The sequence below is a fragment of the Ornithorhynchus anatinus genome, chromosome 1 (genome assembly GCF_004115215.2).
Source record: "Ornithorhynchus anatinus isolate Pmale09 chromosome 1, mOrnAna1.pri.v4, whole genome shotgun sequence".
Lineage (NCBI taxonomy): Eukaryota > Metazoa > Chordata > Mammalia > Monotremata > Ornithorhynchidae > Ornithorhynchus > Ornithorhynchus anatinus.
The window spans coordinates 21,504,326-21,531,888 of NC_041728.1; the positions used below are offsets into that span (position 1 = coordinate 21,504,326).

General features: G+C 45.9%; 1 protein-coding gene across 2 annotated transcripts; it reads left to right on the forward strand.

The window, feature by feature from the left end:
- The first annotated feature begins 103 nt into the window (after positions 1-103).
- Positions 104-16,607, forward strand: MARVELD2 (MARVEL domain containing 2). Of its 2 annotated transcripts, none has more exons than XM_029076482.2 (7): positions 104-190; positions 4,453-5,625; positions 7,837-7,872; positions 11,916-12,064; positions 13,041-13,212; positions 15,111-15,161; positions 16,069-16,607. In XM_029076482.2, the coding sequence occupies exons 2-7, from the start codon at positions 4,468-4,470 to the stop codon at positions 16,189-16,191; spliced, it is 1,689 nt and encodes a 562-aa protein (XP_028932315.1). In that variant the 5' UTR covers positions 104-190; positions 4,453-4,467; the 3' UTR covers positions 16,192-16,607. The 2 variants fall into 2 exon arrangements, with proteins under 2 accessions (XP_028932315.1, XP_028932317.1); XM_029076484.2 differs by lacking the exon at positions 104-190 and adding an exon at positions 1,768-1,807.
- The last annotated feature ends 10,956 nt before the right edge of the window (positions 16,608-27,563 follow it).

Consider the following 27,563-nt stretch of genomic DNA (forward strand, 5'->3'; position numbering starts at 1 on the left):
GGCGGGGGGCGGGTCACGTGACCCGGAGGGTGTGGGGGGGCGGGGCGCAGGTGGGGCTCCGCCCCCTTCCTTCTCCCTCCTCCCTCTCCCCTCTCCCCTCTTCCCTCTTCCCTCGTCCCCTCTCTCTCCCGTCCCGGTGGGCTCCGTGGTCTCCGTGTGTCCTTCTGGCTCGGCGGCCGCCGGCTGAGCGGTAAGTGGATGAGCCGCCGCCTCCGCCCGCCCGCCCTCCTTGCTTTCTCCTCGCCGTCCCCGCGGGCAGCCCCGGACGGGCCGGGAGGGGACGGGTCGGGACGGGCCGGGGGGACATGGGGCGGGGGGTGGGGAAGGGCCCCCGGGAGCCGGCTCCCTTCCCCTTCCTCTCCTCCGCTCCGCTCCCCTCCCGGGGTGATCCGAGGGCGGCCCGACCCCGGCCTGACCCCGGCCCGGAGGCCTCCTCCGCCGCCCTGCTCGCCCTGCCGCCCGCGGCCCCCGCCCTCCTCCCCCGCCCTCCTCCCCCGCCCGTCCATCCATCCCCCGACCCACCGCCACCTGCTTGCCCCGGGGACCCCCACGCCAGACCCTCGGAACCTCACCTAAAAGGGGGTTGGGACCCCCCGCCCAAACACGGGCCTCCCCCTGGCCTGGCCCTCCTGCCCTCCCCCTGGCCCTCCTGCCCTCCTCCTGCCCTCCCCCTGGTCCTGGTCCCCCTGCCCTCCCCTTCGCCCTCTTGGTCTGGCCCTCCTGTCCTCCCACTGGCCCTCCTGCCCTCCCCCTGGTCCTGGCCCTGGCCCTCCTGCCTTTCCCCTGGCCCTTCTGCTCTCCCCCTGGCCCTCCCCCTGTTCCTGGCCCTGGCCCTCCTGCCCTTCTCCTGGTCCTGGCCCTCCGGCCCTGTCCCGGCCTGTCTGGGTGGGAAAAGGAGGAGGAGGAGGAGGAGGAGCCTCTGCCCCCTTCCTTGGTCGTGTCCTGCCCACCCCACCCCCAACCGGCCATCATCCCCCCCGCCCCCCCCCGGGCCCACCCCCGCAGAGGGGGAGGTCGTGCCCGGCCCCCTGAGGCTGACCTGGAGGAAGGGGGAGGCCAGGGTGGGAAACAAGGCCAGGCTTCCATCGAGTCTGGGCCAACCCTCCAAAGAAGTGAACTTTATAAAATTCCATCCCCTACTGACCCATCAGGGCCTGCCCTATCCAGAGACCGACCTCGAGGATGGCCACTTAATGTAATAGTAATAATAACAACGACGGTTTCTGTTAAGTGCTTTCTGTGTCCCAGGCACTGTCCTAAGCACTGCGGTGATACGAGCTAAAGGGATTGGACGCAGTCCCTGTCTCACATGGGGCTTACAGGTTCCATCCCCGTTTTCCAGATGAGGGAACTCAGGCCTGGCGAATAATAATGATGATGATACTTCTTAAGCGCTTACTGTGTGCCAAGCACTGTTCTGAGCACTGGGGTGGATACAAGGTGATCGGGTTGTCGCACATGGGGCTCACAGTCTTCATCTCCATTTTACAGATGAGGTCACTGAGGCCCAGAGAATTTAACTGACTTGCCCGAGGTCACACAGCGGACAAGTGGCAGAGCCTGGATTAGAACCCACATCCTTTGACTCCCAAACCCATCTTCCTGCCACTAAGCCACCCTGCTTCTATACTAATAATTATGGCTTTTGTTAAGCACTTACTATGTGCCAAGCACTGTTCTAAGTGCTGGGATAGAAACAGGGTAATCCAGATGTCCCACATGGGGCTCACAGTTTTAATCCCCATTTTACAGATGAGGTCACTGAGGCACAGAGAAGTGAAGTGGTTTGACCAAGGTCGCGCAGCAGGTAAATGCCGGAGCCTGGATTAGAACCCACATCCTCTGACTCCCAAGCCCGTGCTCTTTCCACAGAGCCGCGCTGCTTCTGAAGTGACCTGGCCGAGGTCACCCAGCAGACGAGTGGCAGAGCCGGGGTTAGAACTCAGGTCCTTCTGACTCTCAGGCCGTGCTGCTTCTCTAACTGGGCCTTTGTCCCTCCCCTTCAGGGAGGTTGTGAGGAGCGCCCCAGGTCTAAGTAGTGCCAAGGGGGCAGATCCTATCCTCCCCTCCCGAGTCATTTGCCCTGCCTCATCTCTTAGGGCCTTTTCACAAGTCACTATCTTTGCCTCACATCCCAGCTCCCTTCAGGGAGCCTGAACTCTAGAAACTGTGTAACCGTTGTTGGGCAGGGATTGTCTCTCTGTTGCCTAATTGTTCATTCCAAGCACTTAGCACAGTGTTCTGCACATAGTAAGCACTCAAAACTATTGAATGAATTTCATATAGAAGGCTAAGCAGTCCCATGTGCTTCCTCCTCATGCCTCCTAAGCAAGGAGCTAAAAACTCTAACACCTCTTTAATCCCTTTCCCAATGACAGTGACCGATTCTCAGATTCACACTGTCTCCGTTCTCATCCTTGTTTGGGAAACTTCCAAGACCCACTCTATGCAGAGCATAAAATAACAATGATGGTATTGGTTAAGTGTTTACTACCTGTCGAACACTGTTCTAAGCGCTGGGGTGAATACAAAGGGATCTGGTTGGACACAAGTCCTGTCCCTTATGGGGCTCACAGTCTTAATCCCCATTTTACAGATGAGGGAACTGAGGGACAAAGAAGTTAAATGACTTGCCCAAGGTCACACAGCAGACCAGTGGCAGAAATGGAATTAGAACCTGGGTCCTTCTGACTCCCAAGCCCGTGCTCTGTCCACTAGGCCATTAGAACAGTGCTTGGCACATAGTAAGTGCTTAACAAATACCATCATCATTATTATTATTATTATTATTATTAGATCACAGTTGATGCTAGGTTGTTGCCAGGCACTGGCACAAGGGTCTTAGTATGCCAATCCCGCTCTGTGCACTAGCTAATTTTTTTTAATGGCATTTGTTAAGCACTTACTATGTGCCCAACACTGTACTAATCACCGGGTTAGATACAAACTACTCAGGACGGACACCGTCCACATCCCACATGCGGCTCACGGTTTTCATCCGCATTTTACAAATGAGGTAATTGAGGCACAGGGAAGCCAAGTGACTTGCCTAAAGTCACGCAGCAGCTAAATTCCTGATGTTCCTGAACTGTGACCTCAAACAATCCCAATCATTTGGACTTTTGGGGATGACCCCTTTTCTCATGCCCCGTTGCCATCATGGTTAGTAGTGTGTGAGTGCCCAGTGGATGCAATATATTGGATTTGGGGCTTGGGAATGAAATGACTCATTTCCTACCCTGAAGGAGCTTTCACTCTGGCATTTGTTAAGTGCTTACTATGTGCCAGGCACTGTACTAAGCGCTGAAGAGAAGATGAACATAAAAATATTCACAGGAGTAGTCAAGTAACCGAATGTTCAATTGTATATTGTACAGTTGAATATAGTACATATTAACATATTACAAGAGAGTTGAGATGGATATAAATGACTTAGAGAATGCTAGAGGGCCCTCCTGCTGACATTGCTAAATTGTATTTGCTGTTTAGCAACTGGTGAAGAGGGTATTTTCCACCCAAGTTTTTATTCATGGAATTCCTTTTCTGCCGTGGTTCAGCAAAGCCCTCCCCTTGAGGACCTTGGTCGAGGCATTTCTTATTAAATTGAGATTTTATTGATACTAGCGTAGTGTGTCTTTTGGATTTTACTTCACTGCACTTATTGTACGTATGTGCCTCCACCACAAAAGCAGCATAAAGGCAGGGTATTATAATAAGCATCTTGGCTGGGGGCATAGCCAGGTTACGTTTTATACTATCGAGGACCAGCTGAATGAACTTGAGCTGAAATCTTCCAGTAAGTTAGTGTTGGAGGTAGGGAAAAGAACACAGGTCTTGTTTTGCTCCTATGCTACTTTTGATCAGGTCACTCCAAATAAGAACCAGCCCTAGAAATATTAACCAATTTATACTCAAAATGAGTTGGATCAGAAATTGAGTGGTCCGAATATGTACTGAAGTGCTATTTTTAATGCTGATTTTTGACATTCCCTCAACTCCGTTCTGTCTAACAGATGCTTTCACTACAGTTTTGATAAGATCCTTCTTAGGGTAATAGGGGCTATTCATCTGACTACACAAATCCCATTTAGAAAGCTTTGACCCCACTCATGAGCAGTGTTGAAACCACAGGAGTTTTCCTTAGTGGAGATTTCTGCAAGGACACAACCTTATAGGAGAAGTGGATGTACTCATTTTTCTGCTTGAGGTCTTGCATTATTTTACATTTAAAATCTGAGTGACTAGGTTTAAGGAGTGTGGGGAGATAACACTGAGAAAAGGCCAATAAAGCATTGCCCATCTCCAAATAGTATAACTTGGGAATCTTCATTGCGAGTACGCACACGGGCGGTCGCTTCTGGCTGCCGTTGGGATGAAATAAGTTAAAATAAGGGAGCAACTCTTACATACAGCAACTCTGTACGTGAGTAACTCTTCAAATCTGTGAAACAGGGGTGAAGATCACAAATGTCGTCCGATGGCGTTTTGGCTGAGAGGAGAGGCAGGCCCCGAGGCCGGGAATACGACGCAGTACCCGTGGACTCCCCTCCACCAGACCGGACGATAAGAACGCTTCAGAGCCTCCAAGGCAGCGAGCTGGCCGTGAGTTCGGATCCTCTGCCGCCCCCTCCTCTCCCTCTACAACCGCCCTTTGGCCCCGAACTCTTCGCCGGCGAGACCGAAGAACCAGCCGTGGCTCCGGATATCAAGCCCGTGAGGCGATTCATTCCCGACTCGTGGAAGAACTTCTTCAGGGGGAAGAGAAGCGATCCGGGATGGGATAGGCCGGGCTCCGACATCAAGTACATTTCCGATGGAGTGGAGTGTTCTCCGCCAGCCTCTCCAACGAGACCGGACCGTCGGTCGCCTCCCGGGTCCTATCGGGATCCCTACGGAGGGTCGGGCGGGACCTACGGTTCGCGGAAAGAAGGGGAAGCGATGCTTCCTCGAGAGCCCTACGGCTCTCTCGGACGCCACACGCAAACCGCGAGGACTTACAGCGAGAAGGTGGAAGAGTACAATCTGAGATACTCCTACATGAAGTCGTGGGCAGGGTTGCTGCGAATCCTGGGAGTGGTGGAGCTGCTCTTGGGGGCGGGCGTCTTCGCCTGCGTCACCGCTTACATTCACAAGGACAACGAGTGGTACAACATGTTTGGCTATTCCCAGCCGTACGGCATGGGGACCGGCAGCATGGGCAGCATGCACGGAGGCTACTACTATAGTGGGCCCAAGACCCCCTTTGTACTTGTGGTTGCCGGTTTGGCGTGGATCACGACCATCATCCTGCTGGTACTGGGCATGTCCATGTATTATCGGACCATTCTTCTCGATTCCAGCTGGTGGCCCCTGACGGAGTTCGGAATCAACGTCGCTCTGTTCATTCTGTATATGACCGCAGCCATCGTTTACGTCAACGATACGAACCGGGGCGGGCTCTGCTATTACCCGTTATTCAACACCCCAATGAATGCGTCATTTTGCCGGGTGGAAGGCGGGCAGACGGCAGCGATGATATTTCTGTTCGTCACGATGATCGTTTATCTCATCGGTGCTATAATCTGCCTGAAACTCTGGAGGCACGAAGCCGCCAGGAGGCAGAGAGAATATCTGGATCAACAAGAGGTAAGTTGGAAAAGGAAAGGACAAGGAAAGACTTTTCCTTTTTTATTCCTTTTTTCATTCCTGTCCCCTCTCCCCCCATCTGGCTGGTTCTATTCCTCAAAAGCAGAGTGCAGAAAGCCCATCCCATCCCTGATGACACAACATTGGACATCTGCTTAATCTTAGAGTTTTACAGCTCCACAGAGTTTGAAGTAAAGGACTAATGCTTACTTTGCCTGTAATTCATTCCTTCGTTCAATTGTATTTATTCATTCAGTCTATTTACTGAGTGCTTACGGTGTGGAGAGCACTGGGCTAAGTGCTTGGGAGAGTACAGTAAAACTGGGGCTGAACTTTACAAAAGGGAATTGTTCTGGCTTTCCCCCAGCCTCTTAAACAGATGAATTTGGTTAAGGAAAAGCTGAGTTTTTTCATTCCTACTTGATCTTTCAGAAGGATTGATGGGTGTTAAATCTTCTAGAGACCTGATTAGGGATTTGTCTCTCTTGTCAGAGAGAAAAAAGGCTTGATGGAACTATTTGAGTAGTTCATGTTTCAATTCTGTTCCAATTAGCCGTATGTTAGAGTTGAGTTGGGTGAAACCACTGTTCCATGTACGGAACTCACGGTGCACTGAGCCGCTGAGGCTATAAAGGCAGTTTGTTTTTTAACCAACATCAGTGAGCTGCCTTGCAGGGCACTGAGAGATGCATTGTTGAATGGTTTGGATTTGTATTAATTTTATCTGTGTTAGATAAGTTTGTTTTAAAAGCAGGGACCGGGCGATGCTATTTCATTCGCCAGATTCATCAAATTAACTAAACATACCAATTAAACCTCTGGGCTAAAAACAGGCTATTAGCCTTACATTAGAGTTGAAAATTCCCAGTTTTATCATGACAAAATATTTAGTGAATACTTTTATAAACTTCATTTTTCCACTGAACACAGTCTTTGTTTTCTTCATTCTATCTCTAAGGAAGTGTATAGAATGGAATTTCCTGCACCATTGAAAACTAATTTATCTTAATTTTGATCTTAACATTTAGTTTGAGGGGAAAAAAAGTACATCTTACACCAAGGTAGTGCTGTCGGTTTGCACAGCAGGCTCTGTATTGTGGATAAAATTTCACTGCTTTAATTAAGTGAAAATGAAATCCTATTTTGTGACTTTTGACATAAGTATGCATGTGATGTGTTTATTGACTTGCAGTTTAAAGTACTGCATGTACATTGCAGAACTTCAGAAATTGCTTTTTATTTATTTATTACACAGAAATTACAGGACTAGGTTATAATTATGGTAACTATTCTGAAAGTCTTTAAATTTGACCCAAATGTTTTACCTAAAAAGTTACAAAAGCACTTTCTATGCAAGTGCTTAAATTTCTCTTTGTCTATTAATTAGGCAACTCTGAATTCTAATCCCTCTTCGCCGCTGTCTTGCTGAGAGGTTATGAACAAGTGACTGTACCTCTTGAGAAATTAACCTGTAGGACCATATTTATAGGTTAACTAATGACTAAAGAGCTTTATACAGTTTTCAGATTTGCTTCATAACTGTGATAATTGTCAAGTCTTCTTTACTATCCTTTTCCTCCAGCAACCAAAGCTTGTTGGTAATAAGGCTCTTTAATAGTCATCCATTTGAAATGAATTACATTGGTTAATGGTATGAAATCTCTTAGAACATTACAACTTGTTTGAAAGCTAAATGTCTAGTGTGACCTGTAATTTTTCCTTCTGGAAAATCCACTGGGCTTCTAAAGCAGTTACCACCCAACTTTCTATTATTCAAGGTAGTAAGAGGGCTGAGGTAGCCCAGAAAATTGAAAACCACTGGTAATTCAGAAACCTCGTTTTAGCCAATTTGTTTCCATTTCTTCCCATGTTACCAAAGCTACAAAAAACAGCAAAATTGACTGTGAGTTTCATCCATCCATTTTCTACTTCCACCCCTGTTCCCAGCAGAGGTGCAGACAATGAAATGGCCATAAGGGGGAAGGAGGAAGAGAAACCAGGAAATTGCATAATCCACAAAATAAGCCAGCCAGCCCCTGAATAATCACAAATTGGCTCTGAATGGGACTGATGAACAATATTTTGCAGAATGCTTTCTGGTGTTCATTCATTCAGTTGTATATATTGAGCGCTTAGGTATGTGCAGAGCACTGGACTGAGCGCTTGGTATGTCTCTTTGAAACTAACTTAATCTCTCTCTTTGGATTTTAGATGAATACACCATCTTTTCAGCCCAAAAGGACTGTGGTAAGAACATCACTTGTTTTTAATCCTCCTCCTTTTTAGAGAGAGTAGAAATAAATTCAGTAGAAATACCTTGAACTAGAGAAGTATTTTCAAACTATAGTGTAGCTTGCCACCTCTTTATTTTTGGGCTTTTCATCTGTTTCCTACCTATTCCTAAAGCCCTTTGGAAAGTTCACCAGCTCAGATTTGCCTTTGAAATCATCGGAATTTATTTTTCTGAAAGCAGATGTGGGAGGGGAATGGAGGAATTTCAGCACATGAGTTTGGTTTAGTGATGAATTAGAGGGTTAAGCAAAATGAACCCCTGTTTTTCTTGGTTGGACTTGTGCCCATCTCCATCACCTTATGAGAAGACTGCAACTTTTTGTTTCCCGCTCAATTGTCGTTAAGTGGCATCTTTGAGCTCTTCCATTTATGTGTCCTCTTCCCCATCCTCCACCCCGCTTCCCTCTTTCTTCTCAGTTTCATTGGTGTAAATTGTCATGTGGAACTCTTATGCATTTAAATGTAAAATAATTTTGCCATGAAAAACATGCTAGACTGGTTAGTAGGCAGGGAATGGACTTGTCCAGGAGTACCCAGCCAATGGGAGAGTCATCCCTTCATCAGACCTCAGTTTATCCATCTGTTTATCAAGAACTAATACAGTCTGCTCATCTACACCCTCTTGGTATGTTATGAGGCTAAAAGCAAATAATTCCACTTTCCTTGAAAACTCTCATAATTAGGGAGAATATTCCCCAAGCCCCCACACCAGTTCTAAAAACATGTCTTCAAGGGACCAGGAATGGAGCAATTCCCTGTGGAGGCCATCTTGGAACTGAATTTTCATCCTCTTGCCTCCATTATTAGCCTAGAGCAAAACCCATAGTTGAATGCACTTCAGCATGGAGCTCTGGTTTCCAGCATACCTAATGAAGGACCACTGAGTGGTCATGATGTCCAGTCTTCTATAAGGACTTAAGGTCTGGACCTACCATAGGTGGCCCATCTGACTTCATCTGCAGTTTCATCACCATCGTCTGCAGGTCGAACCCAACGTAAATAGCAAAAGCAGGATGATAAAAATGGGGTCCTGGATCTCAGATCAGTCCACTGGCATCAAAGTGATAGCGCTTAGGCAGAACATGTGAGGAGAAAGCAGCTCTGGCATGAGCTGAAGCTGGGTGGGGGGGATATAAGCAAAGACTCAAGTAAAGTAGAGTCCCAAACATAGTGGCAGAGCCGTAGCCTGCTAAGAAACGACAACAGTGTCAACAACAACAAACAGCCGCAGCAGTGTGCAGTTGTTAGAACTTGTGAGACTCTTTCAGACCGGGGGCTTCTGGAAGATTCTGTTAACAAGGAAGCATTGAAAACGGTATCAGACAAACCACCTAATGATAATAATTATTATTGTGGTATTTGTTAAACGCCTACAGCCAGGCACTGTGCTAAGCGCTGGGGTGGATACAAACCAATCGGGTTGGACCCAGTCACTGTCCCACGTGGGGCCCACGGTCTGAATCCTCATTTTACAGATGAGGTAACTGAGGCCCAGAGAAGTGAAGTGACTTGCCCAGAGTCACACAGCAGACAAGTGGTGGAGCCGGGATTAGCACCCAAGACCTTCTGACTCCCAGGACCATACCCTAACAACTGTACCAGCCTGCTTCTACAACCTGGCTGCACCTAGCAACTCTAATTTTAATTGTTTGTGATGCACGAGTCTCTTTGGCTACCCTGGTTGACATGGGTAGTCTTCATCAACAGCATCACATTTTAACTCAGGAGATAGCATTACCAGGAAACGACTTAGATACAGCAGAGAACTAGGCTCCGGCATTTTTTTTGGATTATTGCATTTGGTTTTCAAGAGTAATCTAATTAGACCAACTGTAAATTCTCCTGGTGTTTGTGTGCCTGCCCGCCCTGGGAATCAGTAAAAAAAAAAAAAAAATAGAGGCCGGAGCCAGGAGGCATCTGTGTACCGCGAGGATGCCGCGCACGCTTTTTGGTGCCCTAGTGTACTGAGAAGAGCAAGTGTGCCTCCCTGCACCCCCAAATTACTGTAGCATCCAGGGCCGGTAGGCCTCAGGAAAAGAGCAGCATCCGGCATGCAGCCTTAACAGGATGTTATCAGAAATGGCTGGAAATAAACCGGATTTAAGATGAAAAGCTCCTGTTGGACTCTCTTACTCGAGTACAGGACACTGTACTCAGGGGGCCTTCCAAAATTGACACTGTTACTACAACAGGAGAAAGAAAAACTTGGCCAATTGGGTCATCAACCCCCGGAATAGGCTACCAAGAAAGATGGTGGGAGTTTACGTCCTCAGATAGCTGCAAGTGAAGAATAGGCTTCTACCTGTCCTAGAAAGTAAGTCATCTGCTGGTGCTGTGCCGGGTGATCCCATAAGGTCTTTTCCAGCTCTGTGATTCAGATGCTGAAAGCAACCTTTTGGCTTAGTACCCACGGCACAGAGACACAATTCACCTTTGTATTCAAAGATGACACCACTGACGGTGAGCCACTATCTCTGGGTGCAGGTGGGGTTGACCGTTGACCGTTGACCGGTTGCTCGCTCGCTGCACACAAATATTGGCTTGTGACGGCAGCCAGCAGCAGTCCCTTTTGTTACTTTTCTGGAGTCTGCCACTTTGACTTGCAGTTTAGTCAGAGCTAATAGGAGTTATTCCGGGTAGGTCTGGCCACTAGTGTTGTCTCTCGGCCATCTACGTCCACACCGCACGGGGTGAGGTTGGCTTTTAATTGTTTGGTTCTCATCGCTCTGCCTGTGGGTCCCTCCCTCTCACCCCCACTTGGGCTCTCCATACAGCAGCCCGAGGTAAAACAGACTGTTCTTCCACGTTCCATATGTTTTCTGTCCAGAAAAATGGTGTTACCCCAATGTCACATAAAGCTGTGTGGACTGGCGTGTTGATGGTCCATTCCTGCCACTTAACGTGAAGTATAATCAGCAGTTGTCACTAATGGAGGTAATGTCCGAGGGTAAGCCAGGTCTCATGGCCCTCTGGAAACTTAGGTGCTGATACTGTTCTGATGATAATAATTGAGATATCTGTTAAGCACTCACTATGTGCCAAATAATGTACTAGGTGCTGGGGCAGATGCTAAGGAATCAGGTCCCATGTGGGCCTCACAGTCTGAGAAGGAAGGAGAACAAGTATTGAATCTCCATTTTACAGGTGAGGGAACTGAGGCATAGAGAAGTTAAGTAACTTACCCAGGTCACACAGCAGATCTGGGGCAAAGCCAGGATTAGAACCCAGGTCCTCTGCATCCCAGGCCCATGCTCTTTCCACTAGGCCACACTGCTTCTCTGCCACTGCTGTTCTGTAAACCTTCCCTTTAGCTTGGAATACAGATTGCGAAATCCTGCAAAAATAATTTTTGACAGCTGACCTCCCAGAGTGGGTGGCAGGAACCGACATTCTCCATCTCAAATCTGGAATCGTTCATTTTTAAAAGGTCGAGTACTTCTTTTCCTACCCCTCTCAGGACCACCCCTGGAGTGGTCTACCCGTCTCGACTATGGAAGGGAGAGTCAAGCAGAGGCAGATCCATTCCATTCCTAGATTGGGCAGTGGCTAGCGAGCGGAAGGCAATCTGCTACATGTCAAAACTCACCTGTGCTGGGCAGCAGCGGCACAGGAGAGAGTTGAGGGCAGAGACTCAGTTGACTGCATGGAAGAAGGCAATGGTAAACTACTTCCATATCTTTACCAAGAAAATGCACTACCAGAACGATTGCAGATGGAAGTGGGGCGTTCTGGGAGAGATGTGGCCATGGAGTCACGTTGGGTCGGACAGCATAAGAAAAGACAAGACTTCTTTTCCTAGGAGTACAGGAAGAGAGGCTTGGGAAGGGAGAGAACGATACTATCTTTCTCCTCCCCCTCCGGCCCCAGCCTCCTTTTTTCGAAATATCTCTAAGATTCTGAAAAGGACAGGAGAACAGAATGAAAAGTATTTCTGATAATAAATTCAGTTATGTTAAAGACTGCTTTTGTTTCTTTTCCTTTTCCCATTTAATTCAAAGCATGATATGTCCACTGGTGATGACAGGCGAAGAGACCAGGAAGTTTATTTCAGAGAGTTGAAAGCAGTGGACTTGAAACCTGAACTCCTTAGTGGACACATCCCATCTGGTCATATTCCTAAACCTATAATAATGCCAGATTACGTTGCGTGAGTATCTTTCTGAGAATCTTGCCATTTCATCCAAAGGAGACATATTGTCCATTTGTTTTCACTTACACTTTTTATGTCCAAATTAATTTCCTCTACTGCCCTGCTTGGAGCCTTAACTCCAGTTTAGAAATGCCGCATTCAGGAAGTACTGAGCAGCTGTAAAGGAGCAGCTATTTTCCCATTTTAGCATGTTTTGGTAAATTCATTCTTTCAATCGTATTTATTGAGTGCTAACTGTGGGCAGAGCACTGTACTAACCGCTTGGAAAGTAATCCAGCTGGAATAGGATGAGTGACTGTACTTATGTGGTAGCGGTTTGGATGGAGAGGAAAGGGCGGATCTTGGCGATGTTGTGAAGGTGAGACCGGCAGACTTTGGAGACGGATTGGATGTGTGGGGTGGATGAGAGAAAGGAGTCAAGGATGACACTAAGGTTGCAGGTTTGCGAGACGGAAAGTTTGTTTGTGCCATCCACAGTGATGGAAAGTTCGGGAGAGGACAGCGTTTGGGAAGGAAGATGAGGAGCTCTGTCTTGGCGGGAGGACATCCAAGGAGAGACGTTCTAAAGGCAGGAGGAGATGCGAGCCTGAAGGGAGGGAGAACAGGGGAGGACATATAGATTTGGGTGTCATCTGCATAGAGATGATAGTTGAAGCCGTGGGAGCGAATGAGTTCTCCAAAGGAGTGAGTGTAGATGAAGAATAGAAGGGCACCAAGAACTGACCCTTGAGGAACCCGTACAGTTAGGGGATGAGAGGGGGAGGAGGACCCCGTGAAGGAGACTGAGGATGAACAGCCAGAGAGATAAGAGGAGAACCAGTAGAGGGACAGAATCAGTGAATCCAAGGTTGGATAATGTGTTGAGGAGAAGGGGATGGCCACAGTGTCAAAGGTAGCTGAGAGGTCGGGGAGGATTAGGATGGAGTAAGAGCCGTTGTAAAGCATAGCTCTGGTATAATTTTTTCCCTTTCAGAAAATACCCTGTGATTCAGACAGATGATGAGCGGGAGCGTTATAAAGCTGTGTTCAAAGATCAATTTTCAGAATATAAAGAGCTCTCTGCTGAAGTTCAGGCCGTCCTAAGAAAATTTGATGAGTTGGATGCCATGATGAGCAAACTGCCCCATCACCCAGAAAATCGAGAGGTAAACATTGAATGGAATGTGAACGGGGGAGATCGATCAAAAATGAAGTCCCGGTTTCATTTCTTAAGCTAAAAATCCACATTGCGTACCGTCCCGTCCTCAATTAAATTTTTTCTCCTTCACCCGTTAAGCCGGTCTGCAGGACAATAAGTAAATGGTGGACAGCTTCTTGAACAGTCACCCCTTTGAGAATGGCATTGAAAAGAAGGTTCAAACCACTGTGGCGATGAGTGTCTTAAAAAAATTCCCTTGGCATCTTGTGCAGCTGTGTAAATAAGTACCCAGCCTCTACCCTCACCGCCACCCAGTTTCGTTGGCTAATGCAGTCCACCCATCCCCTCACATCTGAGTAATTCAATATTATTTTACTACCCTTCTAGTATAAACTGTGATGTCTCATAGGTAAGCGTGTTATTGCAAAACCAACTTATTGACGTAGAGTCAGGGTGGCTAATCCTCAGGAATTGAAGAGTAAAAACTGCTGCATTTCCAGGGTGGAGTGGTAGAGCACAGAGAATGGGACAGGACATATGCTTTGTGGCTTGGGCTGCAGCATCTAGATGTCCTGTCCCATTTCCCCCCCCACCCCTTTTTTTATGGTATTTGTTAAGCACTTACTAAACAGTGGGATAGATATAAGCTAATCAGGTTGGACCCACTCCACAACCCACATGGGGCTCACAGCCTCAACTACCATCTTCCAGATGAGGTAATTGAGAAGTGAAGTGACTTGCCCAAGGCACCCAGCAGACAAGTGGCGGAGTTGGGATTAGAACCCAGGTCCTGCTGCCTTCTGGGCCTATGCTCTTTCCACTGGGCCACACTGCTTCTTCATCTAACTTCTTCATAGCAAACGAGGAAGGACCTCAAGGAGTTACCGAGCTGTAGCTGCCGGGCAACCCCGGCAGAGAGAATCGGGTTAGATTTGACTGCTGTCTTCTCTGCCTACAACTGGAGGCATGTAAAACTGGAGATGGGCCAGGGTCGCAAGGAGAGAATGGGATTTGCCTAAAGGAAAATTTTCAGACTCCAGATCACTAAATGTATGATTTTTATTTTATTTTGGGCGAGGGGGAGAGACTTTGTCTCACTGGGGAAAATGTTTTCTCTTTAATTAATTGATCAGTCATATTTATTGAGTGCTTACCATGTGCAGGGCACTCCACTTTAAGCACCTGGGAGGTTTCAGTACAATAGAGTTAGCAGACATGATCTCTGTCCACAAGGAGCTTACAGTGTCCAAGAGAGGCAGACACTAAAGTACACTCCAGAGAGGGAAAATGGGAGAGGATAAGGCTGCATACAAAAGCGCTGTGCAGCTGGGGGTGGGGTGAATATCAAGTGTTCAAGGGGTACAGATCTGAGTGCCCAGGTGACACAGAAGGGAGGGTGAATAAGGGAAACTAACTCTCTTCCCCTCTTCAAAGTCCTACTGAGACCTCACCTCCTCCAAGAGGCCTTCCCAGACTGAGCTTCCCCTTTTCCTTCTGCTCCCTCTCTGCCCCCCACCCTTCACCTCCCCTCAGCTAAGTCCCCTTTCCCCCCTTTCCCTCTGCTCCTCCCCCCTCCCTTCCCCTCAACACTGTGCTCACTTGTATATATTTTTATTACCCTATTTATTTTGTTAATGAGGTGTATATCCCCTTGATTCTATTTATCATGATTAAGCTGTCTTGTTTTGTCCATCTGTCTCCCCCGATTAGACTGTAAGCACGTCAGTGGGCAGGGATTGTCTCTCTCTGTTGCCAAATTGTACATTCCAAGTGCTTAGTACAGTGCTCTGCACATAGTAAGCGCTCAAGAATTACTATTAAATGAATGAATGAATGAAATGAGGGCGTAGTCTCAAATTTGAGGAGCAAATTGGTATATTAAATTGTAAAACATCTTGTTTTTAGGAACATGAAAGAATTGCAAAAATTCTTCAAGAATTTAAAAAGAAAAAGAATGTGAGTACTCCTAAAAATTTTTTTTTCTCTCAAATCTTTCATTCTGGTTCTGACTAGTGATTCCTCAAGCCATGTAGGGCGCATTCTGGTATTTGGGGACGGATTCAGGTTCTGAGCACTAGGGGAAAACTCCATTTATGAATCACTGAAAACCCCAAATAATTGAGGAAGTCGCATCCCTTTTTCCAGTCTCTCTTTTAGTCTCATTCTCACTTGCAGTGAATGAATCAGTTTTGACCTTCTTTCCCAAAGGATTACTCTCCATCTGCTGCAAGAACCAGAGTGTCTCATATGCTTCTGATTCTCATTCCTTCCTCAACTCTCAGTGGAGTGCAGACTAGAGAGAAATCCCAACACTTTTTTGTTCCAGCCTATCCTATCCATCCTTTTTGTGAGAGGTCTTTTTTTATTTGGTTTGGGTTTTTTTTTTAAATTATATTTAAGTGCTTTCTATGTGGCAGGCACTGTATTGCAGTGGGGTAGATACAAGATAATCAGGTTGGACACTGTCCATGTCCCACAGGAGACTCACAGTCTTAATCCCCATTTTGCAGATGAGGCAACTGGGGCACAGAAAAGTTAAGTGACTTGCCTAAGGTCACACAGAAGACATGTGGTAGAGCCAGGATTAGAAGGCAGGCCCTCCTGACTCCCAGGCGTGTGCTCTATCCACTAGGCCACGCTGCTTCTCGCCCAGGTTGTGAGTGTTACAGGGATGGGTTCCACACAAATTAAATTTTCTCATCTTTGGTCTTTAGGCTTATCTAAAAGGTTTTTCTTCTGGACTCACCTGACTGGCATCCCAGCTATTTTGAACCCTGAGTAAATCTGTGCCCAGTCAGAAGAAACAGAAATTCTACTGGGTTTTTTTCAGTGAAATGTTTGATTTACTTGCTGTTTCTTGCAGGATCCTACATTTTTGGAAAAAAAGGAGCGTTGTGACTACTTGAAGAATAAACTCTCACACATAAAACAAAGAATTCAGGACTACGATAAGATTATGAATTGGAATGTACAAGGCTTTTCCTAAACCTCAGGCGGAAATGACTCTATCAGAAAGAACCTCTGTGGGACCATTTGTTTGATATTTATTTCCTGCCACTTCAATGTCAGTCTCCTGCCAAGGAACTGATTTCTTGCTGAAGCAGCGTCGGGACAACTTAACTTGTGTGCTGTGCAGGAAGTAAGGTGGAAGGGTGTCCCCCTCTTCTCAGAAACCCGAAACCAAACCATTGCACTAACCTTTAGGGGATTAAATCTGTGCCTGATTTCTCCAGGGGAAAGCCTACGCCCACCATGCCACTTCACTGTTTCCCCTTCCCTTTTAAGCCCTGTTTGAATGATTTCACATCAAAAGGGGGTATATAGTGCCTACTACTTCAAAAACATTCAGATTTCCACTGTGCCTTTTCTAAGGTTGGATTCAACTCCACTGCCTGTTATTTCCAGTGTACATTTCAGGTGAAATTACAGACGAGGTATTTTGTTCCCCTCTTCAAGATATATGTGTTCCTCCTGTCCTATACTGTGGCTAAACGTGTAGCATAAGGTCTGTGTTAAGGGGATTTAGGAGTGGTGCCCTCATTTTGGAGGAAGACACAGACACCGTTAAGGGGACAACAGCTAGTTCTTGCTACCCTTCTTCCAGTTACACTCACGTGACTTCATCCCCCTTGGAGAAGATGACTCTCTGGCAGTTCCCACATTGTCCCCACCTCCCCGGAGAAGGAGAGCAGGATAAACTTCATTAAGAAAACCCTTCATCAGCCATCCCCAGCCAACCCCAGACAAGTCGAGGCATCCCCCTCTGAGACGACGGGCACGTCCTTTTTATGCTCGCTGGCCTTCTGAGCAGGCAGGTCCAGGCTTTCACCTTTATGTGTCTTTCCTTGGCCTGCCAGCTGAGGCATGGCATGGCCCTGACCACCAAGCCCAGCCAGACGGATCTTCTTCTAATGAGGATAATAATAATGTTGGTATTTGTTAAGCGCTTACTATGTGCCGAGCACGGTTCTAAGTGCTGGAAGAGATACAGGGTAATCAGGTTGTCCCACGTGAGGCTCAGTCTTCATCCCCATTGTACAGATGAGGTAACTGAGGCACAAAGATGTGAAGTGACTTGCCCAAAGTCACCAACTGACATGCAGGCGGAGCCGGGATTAGAACTCCTGTCCTCTGACTCCCAAATACGTGCGCTTTCCACTATGCCACGCTGCTTCTCGCGAACACACTAACGCACTAGTTCTTCCTCCCCCCATACGATCACAAGTGTAACCACAGATGTTGGGCTTCTCTAGTGCCTTTCTTCCTTAAAACTCAGAAGCTCTTACATCCTATTCTGCCGATACACCTGAGATGGGGAAGGAAGTCATTTTACAAATGGAGATACCGAGACACCAAAAGATGAAGACATTAGGTCTCCTGAGTCCTGGCCTGGGTTTTTTTCCCTTGGCCTACCATTGTACTGCCTTTAGACCACATGGCCACCTTTGCGTGATAGCTACCGTTTGGTAAGCCCACTTCTGGCTATAGATTCCTATTCCTGCTGTTGAACCAATTCTGGTCTTGAGGTCACAAAAAGAGTGGAAGCAGTCAGTTTTGAGGACCCTAATCCATAACTATTGAGAAATTTTCACCTCCATACTGGCTATCCACAAGACTGATGATTATGTGAAAAATGATGAGATTTAGTAGCTTAAGAGGGATGGATGTTGGAGGTGTTCTCCAGAAAGTGAAATCTTCTGTCCCTGCCCAGTATTTTTGGGATTCAAAGAAATCATGAGGATGAACTGATTATGATTGCTTTTGGCAGAGCAGGAGATTACGGTCTGGAAAACGTGTCTTTTGTCCTAGGTAGTGATTTTTTCTGGAACAACCAAGTTATCGCTAATAATTACTGTAAATGTGTTGGTGTGTTCTGAGTAATAAAATATTACAAATTTCACATTCAGGGAAATTTACTGTTGCTAAACTTTCTCCTACTCTAATTGTAAATGCTGTACTAACCTCTGAGAATGGTGCATTTTTGTAGTGTTAATGTTTTGTTTACATTTCAGGACTTCAGTGTAATAAAGGGTTATATTTTATGCCCCATACTGCCTGGAGGAATGTCTTCCCTCGGCATTGGAAATAGTAAAGTGTATCAGGCTCAACTAGAAAAGCGATCCTCAGCCCACAACTCCTGACCAAAGTACTAACCAAGGAGGCCTTTGAGCAAATTACTCTCACCTCAAAGAAGAGGCCTCCACTGCTGTTTGCTTCCTAATAATAATAATAGTAATGGTGGTATTTGATCAGCACTTACTATGTGTCCAGCACTAAGTGCTGAGGTCGATACAAGCTAATCGGGTTGGGCACAGTCCCTGTCCCACATGGGGTTCTCAATCTTAATCCCCATTTTACAGATGAGGTAACTGAGGCACATTCATTCAGCCAATTGTATTTTTTGAGCACTTATTGTGTGCAGAGCACCGTACTAAGCACTTGGGAGAGTACAATGCAACAATAAACACATTCCCTGCCCACAACGAGCTTACAGTCTAGAGGAGGCTTAGAGAAGTGAAGTGACTTGCCTAAGGTCCCACAGCAGACGAGTGGCGGAGCCAGGATTAGAACCCAGGTCCTTCTGACTCCCAAGTCCGTGCTCTGTCCACTAGGCCACGCTGCTTCCTGCTGCCCCACTCTGAGGTGAGACGGGGAGCTCAGAGCTGGCACTTGTCACTGGCAAGATCCCCGTCTCAGGGATGCCATGTCAGACTGGACACGGGTAGGAGCACTCCCTGACATGTGCCCTGAAATCAAAGACGGTGACTGTCCGAGGTCTTCACCTCACACACGCACACGGGTGGTTCCCAAATCAGTCAGCCTTACCACTGTCATGCATGTGAAACCCCAGATCATGTGATTCCTCTAGTGAGAAATATCTCAGAGAAAAACTTCCACGTAACCAAAGAGAGTAGAAACACGACTGTTTCCTCCCTCCAAAATCAAATGTCAGTTGGCTGCACGAAATGAACAGCGAGTTAGGAAGCCAAAACCAGAAACCTTCAGTTCTTCAACAGCATTCAGGGCAGAAGTGCTATTGGTCTGATGCCAAAACCACATGCTTCAATTTGCAAGAAGACCTTTCACTCATCAGGTTCAATAACATTAATGACATTGTTATTAGAGCCAAAAATCAACGAGCTAGATGATGCTTTTAGAGGTAAGCAATGAGCTTATTAAACAATTCACAGCAGTTTCCTCCTTGTAGTATGACATAATGACATAATTTTCCCAAGGCAATATTTCTGCCTTGTGCCTCACTCTTTTGTGTGTGTGGTCTCATATCCGTCTATGATTAAGAAGCCAAGGAAATCCCAAATATTTCACCACAGATAATTATCTGAAAAGCAGCAGGTCAAGTTCACAAAGCTACTGCACGTGGCTGAGTCAGGTGACAGGCTCCATGAAACACTGGGGAACATACCTGAACAACAGCTTGGCTTCACCGCATAACTCACCCCCGCCCTCCAACAATAATAATCCCTGAACTACACTGAAGAAACTAGTAATATTGGGTTACGTTGTAAAGACTTGAACTGAGGATTGCAACTTCCTCTTCCATCGCTGCTGGGCATACTCAGTACTTGCTTCAGTCACACATTCACGGACATCCCCCGTGAGTCAGTAGCAGAAGTTTTGTGTTTTTAGAAGTGATGGTGACAGTGGAGTCTCCCACTGAGAAGAATGGACAGTCTAAGTCCTGAGATCACCTGCACAGGTTCAGGGGAATTTATTTTAAGTGTTTATGGTCGGCCCGGGGCTATTTGCATTCTCTCATCCGGACCAATTGGGGCATGGAGTGGCATGAGCGAGTAGCTGGATCAGAGGACTGCATGTGGTAAAGTGTGTGTGAAAGTTGTTTTCTTTTATGTGCAATCAATGGTATTTACTGAACTTATTACATGCACCACACTGTACTAAACGTTTGGGAGAGTACAATAAAACAGAATTAGCAGACACGTTCCCTGCCGTAACGAGCTGCCCAGAGTGACTGCAGTAGAATGCCCATACTCTGCCAAGGTGCCATATCCCACCATGCAGTCACCTTAGAAGCTGTTGTCATCTACTACTGCTCTCATCAGCCAGCTGGACTTGTCCTCGATCAATCAGCGGTATTTGTCAAGCCCTTACTGTGTGCGGGCACTATATTAAGCACTTACGAGAGTTCTAGACAACATAGTAGACACATTCCCTTCCCACAACAAGCTTACAGTCTAGAGAGGGAGACAGACATTAATACAAATACACAAAGAAATAAATAATGGATATGTTCACAAGTTCTGTGGGACTGAGGGTGAAGTGAATACCAAGTGCCCACAGTGCAAGGTGGAGTGGGAAGCACCAGTGTGGGAGCCAGAGGTTCTGGGTTCTAATCCCTGCTCTGCTACTTGCCTGCTGTTACCTTGAGAAGTCACTTTACTTCTTTATGCCTCAGTTTCCTTAAACAAAACAGGGATTCGATGTCTGTTCTCTCTCCTATTTTAATAGAGCTACCTAAGGCATTTTTTTTTAAGGTTTTTTGTTACATGCTTACACTGTCCTAAGTGCTAGGGTGTATAAAAACAAATCAGGTTGGACACAGTCCCTGTCCCACATAGGGCTCACAGTCACAATCCCCATTTTACAGATAAGGTAACTGAAGTACGGAGAAGTGAAGTGATTTGCCCAAGATCACACAGCAGACGGGTGGCAGAGCGGGGATGAGAACCCATGACCTCCCGCCTTCCAGGCCCGTGCTCTACCCACTATACCACACTGCTTCACTAGAATCCAGATTAGAGACTGGGTTTCCTGACTCTCATAGTCATTCTCTTCCCATGGGCCCAAACGCGTCTTTTAGAAGCAAGTCAATAAGCTAATTTTCACTGGCACAGTGAGGCAGAGATTCTCAGTGAGACGCAGAATGGATATAGTCTCATAATCAACAATGATGTCTTTGAAAGGAGGAACAGCGCTGTAATGAGCTACAGTATTTATCTGGCCCCAATAGACAGACTAAGATTATATTGACTTATAAAGAGGCTTGATCTCTATTTTTTGGAATATTTCCCATCTGGCCTCATGATCTTAAATAGTTCAGTCAGAGCACTGAACTATGTGCTTGGGAGAGTTCGACGGAGATAGAAGATGCAATCTCTGCCCTCAGTGGATTTATAACTCGATGAAGGAGCCTGTCACAAAATAATACACTCTTAGACAACTCAACAGCAGAAGACATGATCTTCAGTCAACATGGGAAGCAGCATGGCCTGGAAGAAAGAGCACAGGCCTGAAAGTCAGAGATCTTGGGTTCTAATCCCGGGTCTGCCAGCTGCTTGTTGTGTGACCTTGGGCAAGTCTTTTAACTTCTCTGGGCTTCAGTTTCCTCAAATGTAAAATGGAGATTAAATACCTGTTCCCCCTTCTATTCCCACGTGGGACAGGGATTGTGTCCAACCTAATTAACTCATCATACCAACCCCAGCTGCTTAGAACAGTGTTTGACACATAGTAAGTGCTTAACAAATGCCATTAAAAGAAACAATAACAACAAAAACTGGTCCTAAATCCAGGTGATTCACAGCCCTGGGTCTTCCATGCCCCAGTTCCCTCACATAGAACCTGGGGCCTCTCCACAGCTCACAGGGGCCCCTGGCTATATGCAAACATTCCCTAGAATCCCATGATTTTGAGACCTGGGCTATTTCTAGTCTTGTCTAGGCCTGTTTGCCTCAATCCTGGGACTCAGCTTTGGCTAAGAAAGAATAAAGGCCCCAAATTCCTGTCCTGATGGGTGCCAGAGGGGATGCAAGGGGAAGGGTAATGTTGTTTGGGGCAAGAAGGAGAGGAAAAAGGCTTATAAAATAACACGAGGGAGTAAAGAAGTCCTATCCGGGTTTTTTAAATTGAAGTTAGGTGTTTTCTCAGTCACTGATCTTTATTGACTGCCTTCTGGGTGCAGAGCACAGGCCTGGGTGTCAGAAGGTCGTGGGTTGTAATTCCAGCTCTGCCACTTGTCTGCTGTGTGACCTTGGGCAAGTTACTTCACTTCTCTGGGCCTGAGTTTCTTCACCTGTAAAATGGGGATTAAGTCTGTGAGCCCCATGCGGTACAGGGACTGTGTTCACAGGGACTGTGTGCCTGGCACACAGTAATCACTTAACAAATATCAGAATTATTACTATTAATAATGTTGGTATTTATTATGCGCTTACTATGTGCAAAGCACTGTTCTAAGCGCTGGGGTAGATACAGTGTAATCAGGTTGTCCCACATGAGGCTCACAGTCTTAATCCCCATTTTACAGATGAGGGAACTGAGGCACAGAGAAGTGAAGTGACTTGCTCACAGTCACACAGCTGACAAGTGGCAGAGCTGGGATTCGAACCCATGACCTCTGACTCCCAAGCCTGGGCTCTTTCCTAGTAGTATTATTATTGATAGACCCTGCTATATATTATATAGAATCATTCTAAGTTACTGGACTCAAAATTAACTTTTCTTCAGTAATGTGTATTCACACTCATCCTTAGCACTTAGACATATTCAATTATTTCTTCCTGTAATTTGTAAATAATTTATCTCTGCCTGAATCCCCCAGTAGAGGGTAAGCTCCTGGAGGTCAGGCATTGAGTCTTCTGTTTTTGCTGTTACTTCTTAGCGTGGCTCAGTGGAAGAGCACGGGCTGGGGATTCAGAGGTCATGGGTTCAAATCTCAGCTCTGCCACTTATCAGCTGTGCGACTGTGGCAAGTCACTTAATTTCTCTGTGCCTCAGTTGCCTTATCTGTAAAATGGGGATTAAGACTGTGAGCCTCACATGGGACAACCTGATTACCCTGTCTACCCCAGTGCTTAGAACAGTGCTCTGCACATAGTAAGTGCTTAACAAATACCAACATTATTATTATTATTATTACTTATCATTATTATTGCTGTATAGTTCCAACAGGGCTTATTATCCCTCTAGACTGTAAACTCATTATGGGCAGGGAACATCACTACTAATTCTACTGTATTGACCTCTCCCAAGTGCTTAGTACAGTCCTTTGCACAGAGTAAACAATAAATTCCACCGATTGATTATCATTTAACCCTGATTAGAAGAAAGGAGGCTTCACAGCTGGGAAGAATTTAACAAGAATGTTGTGGATAATCCACGAAGTGGATAAACCATTCACGGATAACCAAGTGTTGACTACATTGGCCTTTATGACTTCGACATGCCTTGTTATCATTTTACCTAGAATCACAAAGCCAAGAAGTGACTCTGGAGCAGCAAGGCAGGATACATGAAGATTTATGTCACTTATATTTTCAATTCCTTTCCAATCCTCATACCATTCCTAGCCCAGGTTTGGTGACGGCAGAACTGCTGGCTTCTGATCTTTTGCATCAATACTCCTTGTCAAGAGGTAAGTATTATAGATCTAAAGAGGATGCTGTTATTGAGGGGGAATTTGATATTTTTGAACCTCAGGTGCCAGGGTCAGGCTGGCCCCATGTGAAACTAGGAAAATCCCAGTAAACCGAGGCTCATGTGGGCAGGTGTGGTCTACACTGGCTCTTAACCTCCTTCACTGCTGCCTGTCACACCACCCTTCCAACTGGTTCTGGATGGCTTCTTGCATGGGGAACCCCTGGAGTCTAAGATGCTCGATAGCAAGGAACAAGCATCCTTCTTCTATTGTCTCTTCCGAGTGCTTAGCACAATACTTCTAAACCCAGCTCTGCCACCTGTCTCCTGTGTGACCTTGGGCAACTCACTTCACTTCTCTGGGCCTCAATTACCTCATCTGTAAAATGGGGATTGAGGCTGTGAACACTAACAGGGACTATGTCCAACTCATGTACTTGTATCCACCCCAGGACTCAGTACAATGTCTGGCACACAGTAAGTGCTTAAGAAATACCATAATTATTATATTATTGTTATTACTCATTATTATTATTATTGTTATTCATTATTATTGTTATTACTCAGTAGGCGCTGATTGATGGATTAATTCCCCAGAAGAAAGAAGGGGCAACTGAGAGCCAGTTAGAAGAGTGGCATACCAAATGGAAGTAATGGGGAGGAGCCAAGAGGGATTCCAGAGGAAGAACTGGGCGGGTTTAGGAACAGAATTACCTTGTGTAATGTATGACGGATTGCTTCTTGACTTAACATTCTTCTCCAGGGAATGAGTGGCTAATTTGCTTTGAATTGATTGGGAAGCCTCACCTGGAACTGCTCAGCCAGTGAACCAATCCCAGGAAGCATTTAGTGAATTACCCCCCTGAATGAGTAGTATCATCCAAGGGGACAGCACTGCTCTGGGAGCTAGGATACCAGGCCTCTTTGTCCTGATTTTGGCTGTAGCTGACTAATGGGAGTGAAGATCGCACATGCAATTTTGCAGCACGCTGAATTCTGGCCCGCTCACTGACACATGAAAAGGGTAAGATTGCCTGGGTTCCTGGCCTCCTGTGTGGCTTTGGGCAAGTCTCTTGGCCTCTCTGGCCCTCAGTTTTCTCACCTGTAAAATGAAGATGAGATACCTGCTCTCCCTCTTAATAATAATGATAATGGTATTTGTTAAGTGCTTTCTATGTGCCAGGCATTGTACTAAGCACTGGGATGGACATAAGCTAATCGGGGTGGGACACAATTCCTGTCCCACATGAGACCCACAGTCTTCAACCCCATTTAGTAGATGTAACTGAGGTACAGAGAAGTGAAGTGACTTGCCCAAAGTCACACAGCAGACAAATGACAGAGCCAAAATTAGAACCCAGGTCCTTCTGACCTCCAGGCTCATGCTCTTCCAGGCCATGATGTTTCACTAGAAGCAGTCTCTTACACTGTGAGCCCTGTGTGGTATGGGGACTATGTCTGATATGATATTATTGTGCTGGGGTAAGTGCTTTAAAAATGCCATTATCATAATTTTTCCTAAAAGAGTAGGAGGCTGAAATTCAGTCAAATACAAAAACGCATCCCGGAATGAGCACAAGTTGGGTTTCTGGGGGAGGTGAGACATTTTGGGCAAGTTGCTTGCTAAATTTATGGTAAGAGTTAATTCCGCAACACCGGCTTGGAAACTGATGCAGGTTGCTGAGCTGTAAGACAAGCCCTTGGCTGCAGTTTCAGTCAGGCTTTGCTTTGTTTGTATTCATGGTTCACCCAGGTTTGGAGCACCAACTGAACTGGTGAGAGGATGATGTAATGCTGAGTTTTGAGATAAAGACTGTTTCCCGATTGCAAAGGGAGCAACACTGAAACCATACTATAACCACCGCTGGTCATGGCTTCATCAAAAATCATTTCTAGAATTGTTTTCTGGAAAGCATCACACCTGTGAAAAGGGGCAGTTTGGAGGGGTTTACTACAAATAGTACTAAAAGACCCTTTTTGATCCTTTCAGAACTACAAGTAGTAAGTTACTGGAAACATGCTTGAATCTATAAAATTGCCTTTATTGCTTTTATCAACTACCAAATCCATAATTACAATTTGTATAATGTATGTGCAGAAAGCAGGTAATATTCACTAGGAAGGGATTGGCCTGGATAACTTTAGAGCGTTTAAATGTGGAAGCAGGGCATCCTACAATAATAATAATAATAGTATTTGTTAAGCCCCTACTATGTGCTAGGCACTATTCTAAGCGCTGTGAGGGATCCAAGCAAATCAGGTTGGACACAGTCACTGTCTCACATGAGCCTCACAGTCTCAAACCCCATTTTACAGATGACACAACTGAGGCCCAGAGAAGGGAAGTGATTTGCCCAAAGTCCCACAACATCCAAATGGCAGAGCGGGTATTAGAACCCATATCCTTCTGATTCCCAGGCCCGTGCTCTATCCTCTAAGCCATGCTGCTTCTCATCTGGGCTTCTCACATCTACCAAGTCTGTTGTACTGTCTTCTCCCGAGGGCTTAGTATAGTGCTCTGCACACAGCAAGCACTCAATAAATACCATTAATTGATTCAATTGGGGACTCCTAGACAGGACTGTGGAACTTAGTTGCTAAATTTATATCTTTTAAAAAAAATGGAGTATATGTCAGTGGACTTTGTCAAAGGTGACAATTCTTAGCTTCAAAGTTAAGCACCACTGCACACATAATCCAGTAGTTTTAGTAATATTAGATTTTTTTCATCCTTCTAGGTCTTTTGGAGAGTGGGGGCCCTGAAGGTTTCCTGGTATTCCACACATCTAAAATCCCAGTCTATGACTGGGGGAAATGTTTCAAGCTCCACTATTAGGAACACAAAGAGTTATAACCAATTTTGCTTCTCAAATAATAATGATAATGATGGTATTTGTTAAGCACTTACTATGCACCAGGCACTGTTCTAAGCGCTGATACAAGGTAATCGGGTTGTCCCACATGGGGCACACAGTCTTAATCCCCATTTTCCAGATAGGGGTACTGAGGCCCAGAGAAGTGAAGTGACATGCCCAAAGTCACACGGCTGACAAGTGGCAGAGCGGGGATTAGAACCCATGACCTCTGACTTCCAAGCCCGGGCTCTTTCACTGAGCCACGCTGCTTCTCCAGGCTATATCGAATGTACAACAGAGCACCGAGCTGAAGCAGGTTATGTTGGAAGAAATACAGATTTATCACTCTTATCAGCATTGTACCCTGGGAAATGGCTTCCTGCACTTTCTTTTCTTTGTGAGGGAAGGAACTAAGGAATCTATGCAATGCTAATAGCAATTTTAATAGGAAAAAGGAAGAGATGAAATACACTGAACACAAGTGTTAGTTGACCGTTACTATAACACGTTTGAACAATTTACATACAACAGTAGAGGAGCCCTAAACCATAGCTCTAAACCAAAGAGGAATCTGGATGTTAACGAATTTCCAGGCAGCTTTGAGCCTCCATTTGTGGTATTATTCATGGAAGACTGTGTGTGATGGGTAGGAAAGGAGAGGAAGGGTGGATTTTGAGTACTTATATAAGATTCTAAGGGGTTTTAAACTTCCCGTTCCTCCTCCTTTTTTAAGAGACTACATCTGCATAAGAACAGAGGGTTATGTGTGGATAAAATTCACAGAAGGTTTATTGAAATGCAGGGAAATAAATCACTTCATCTCACAGCCTCTGGGATTATGTACCACATAAAGCCATGCAAGTTAATTTTTAAATGGTAGGATCGTTATGTGATCCACCATAAAGTTAAAGTTATTGTGGGAATGAAGAAATCTTCCTCTTCAGGAAGACTACTGCTTTATGAGCAGAAAAGGTTTTTTCTGTATCAGCATTGCACAGTATCTAAAATCTTTATGGGAATGAATATTATTCACTCAATAGTGTTTATTGAGCGCTTACTATGAGCAGAGCACTATACTAGGGCTTGGAATGTACAGTTTGGCAACAGG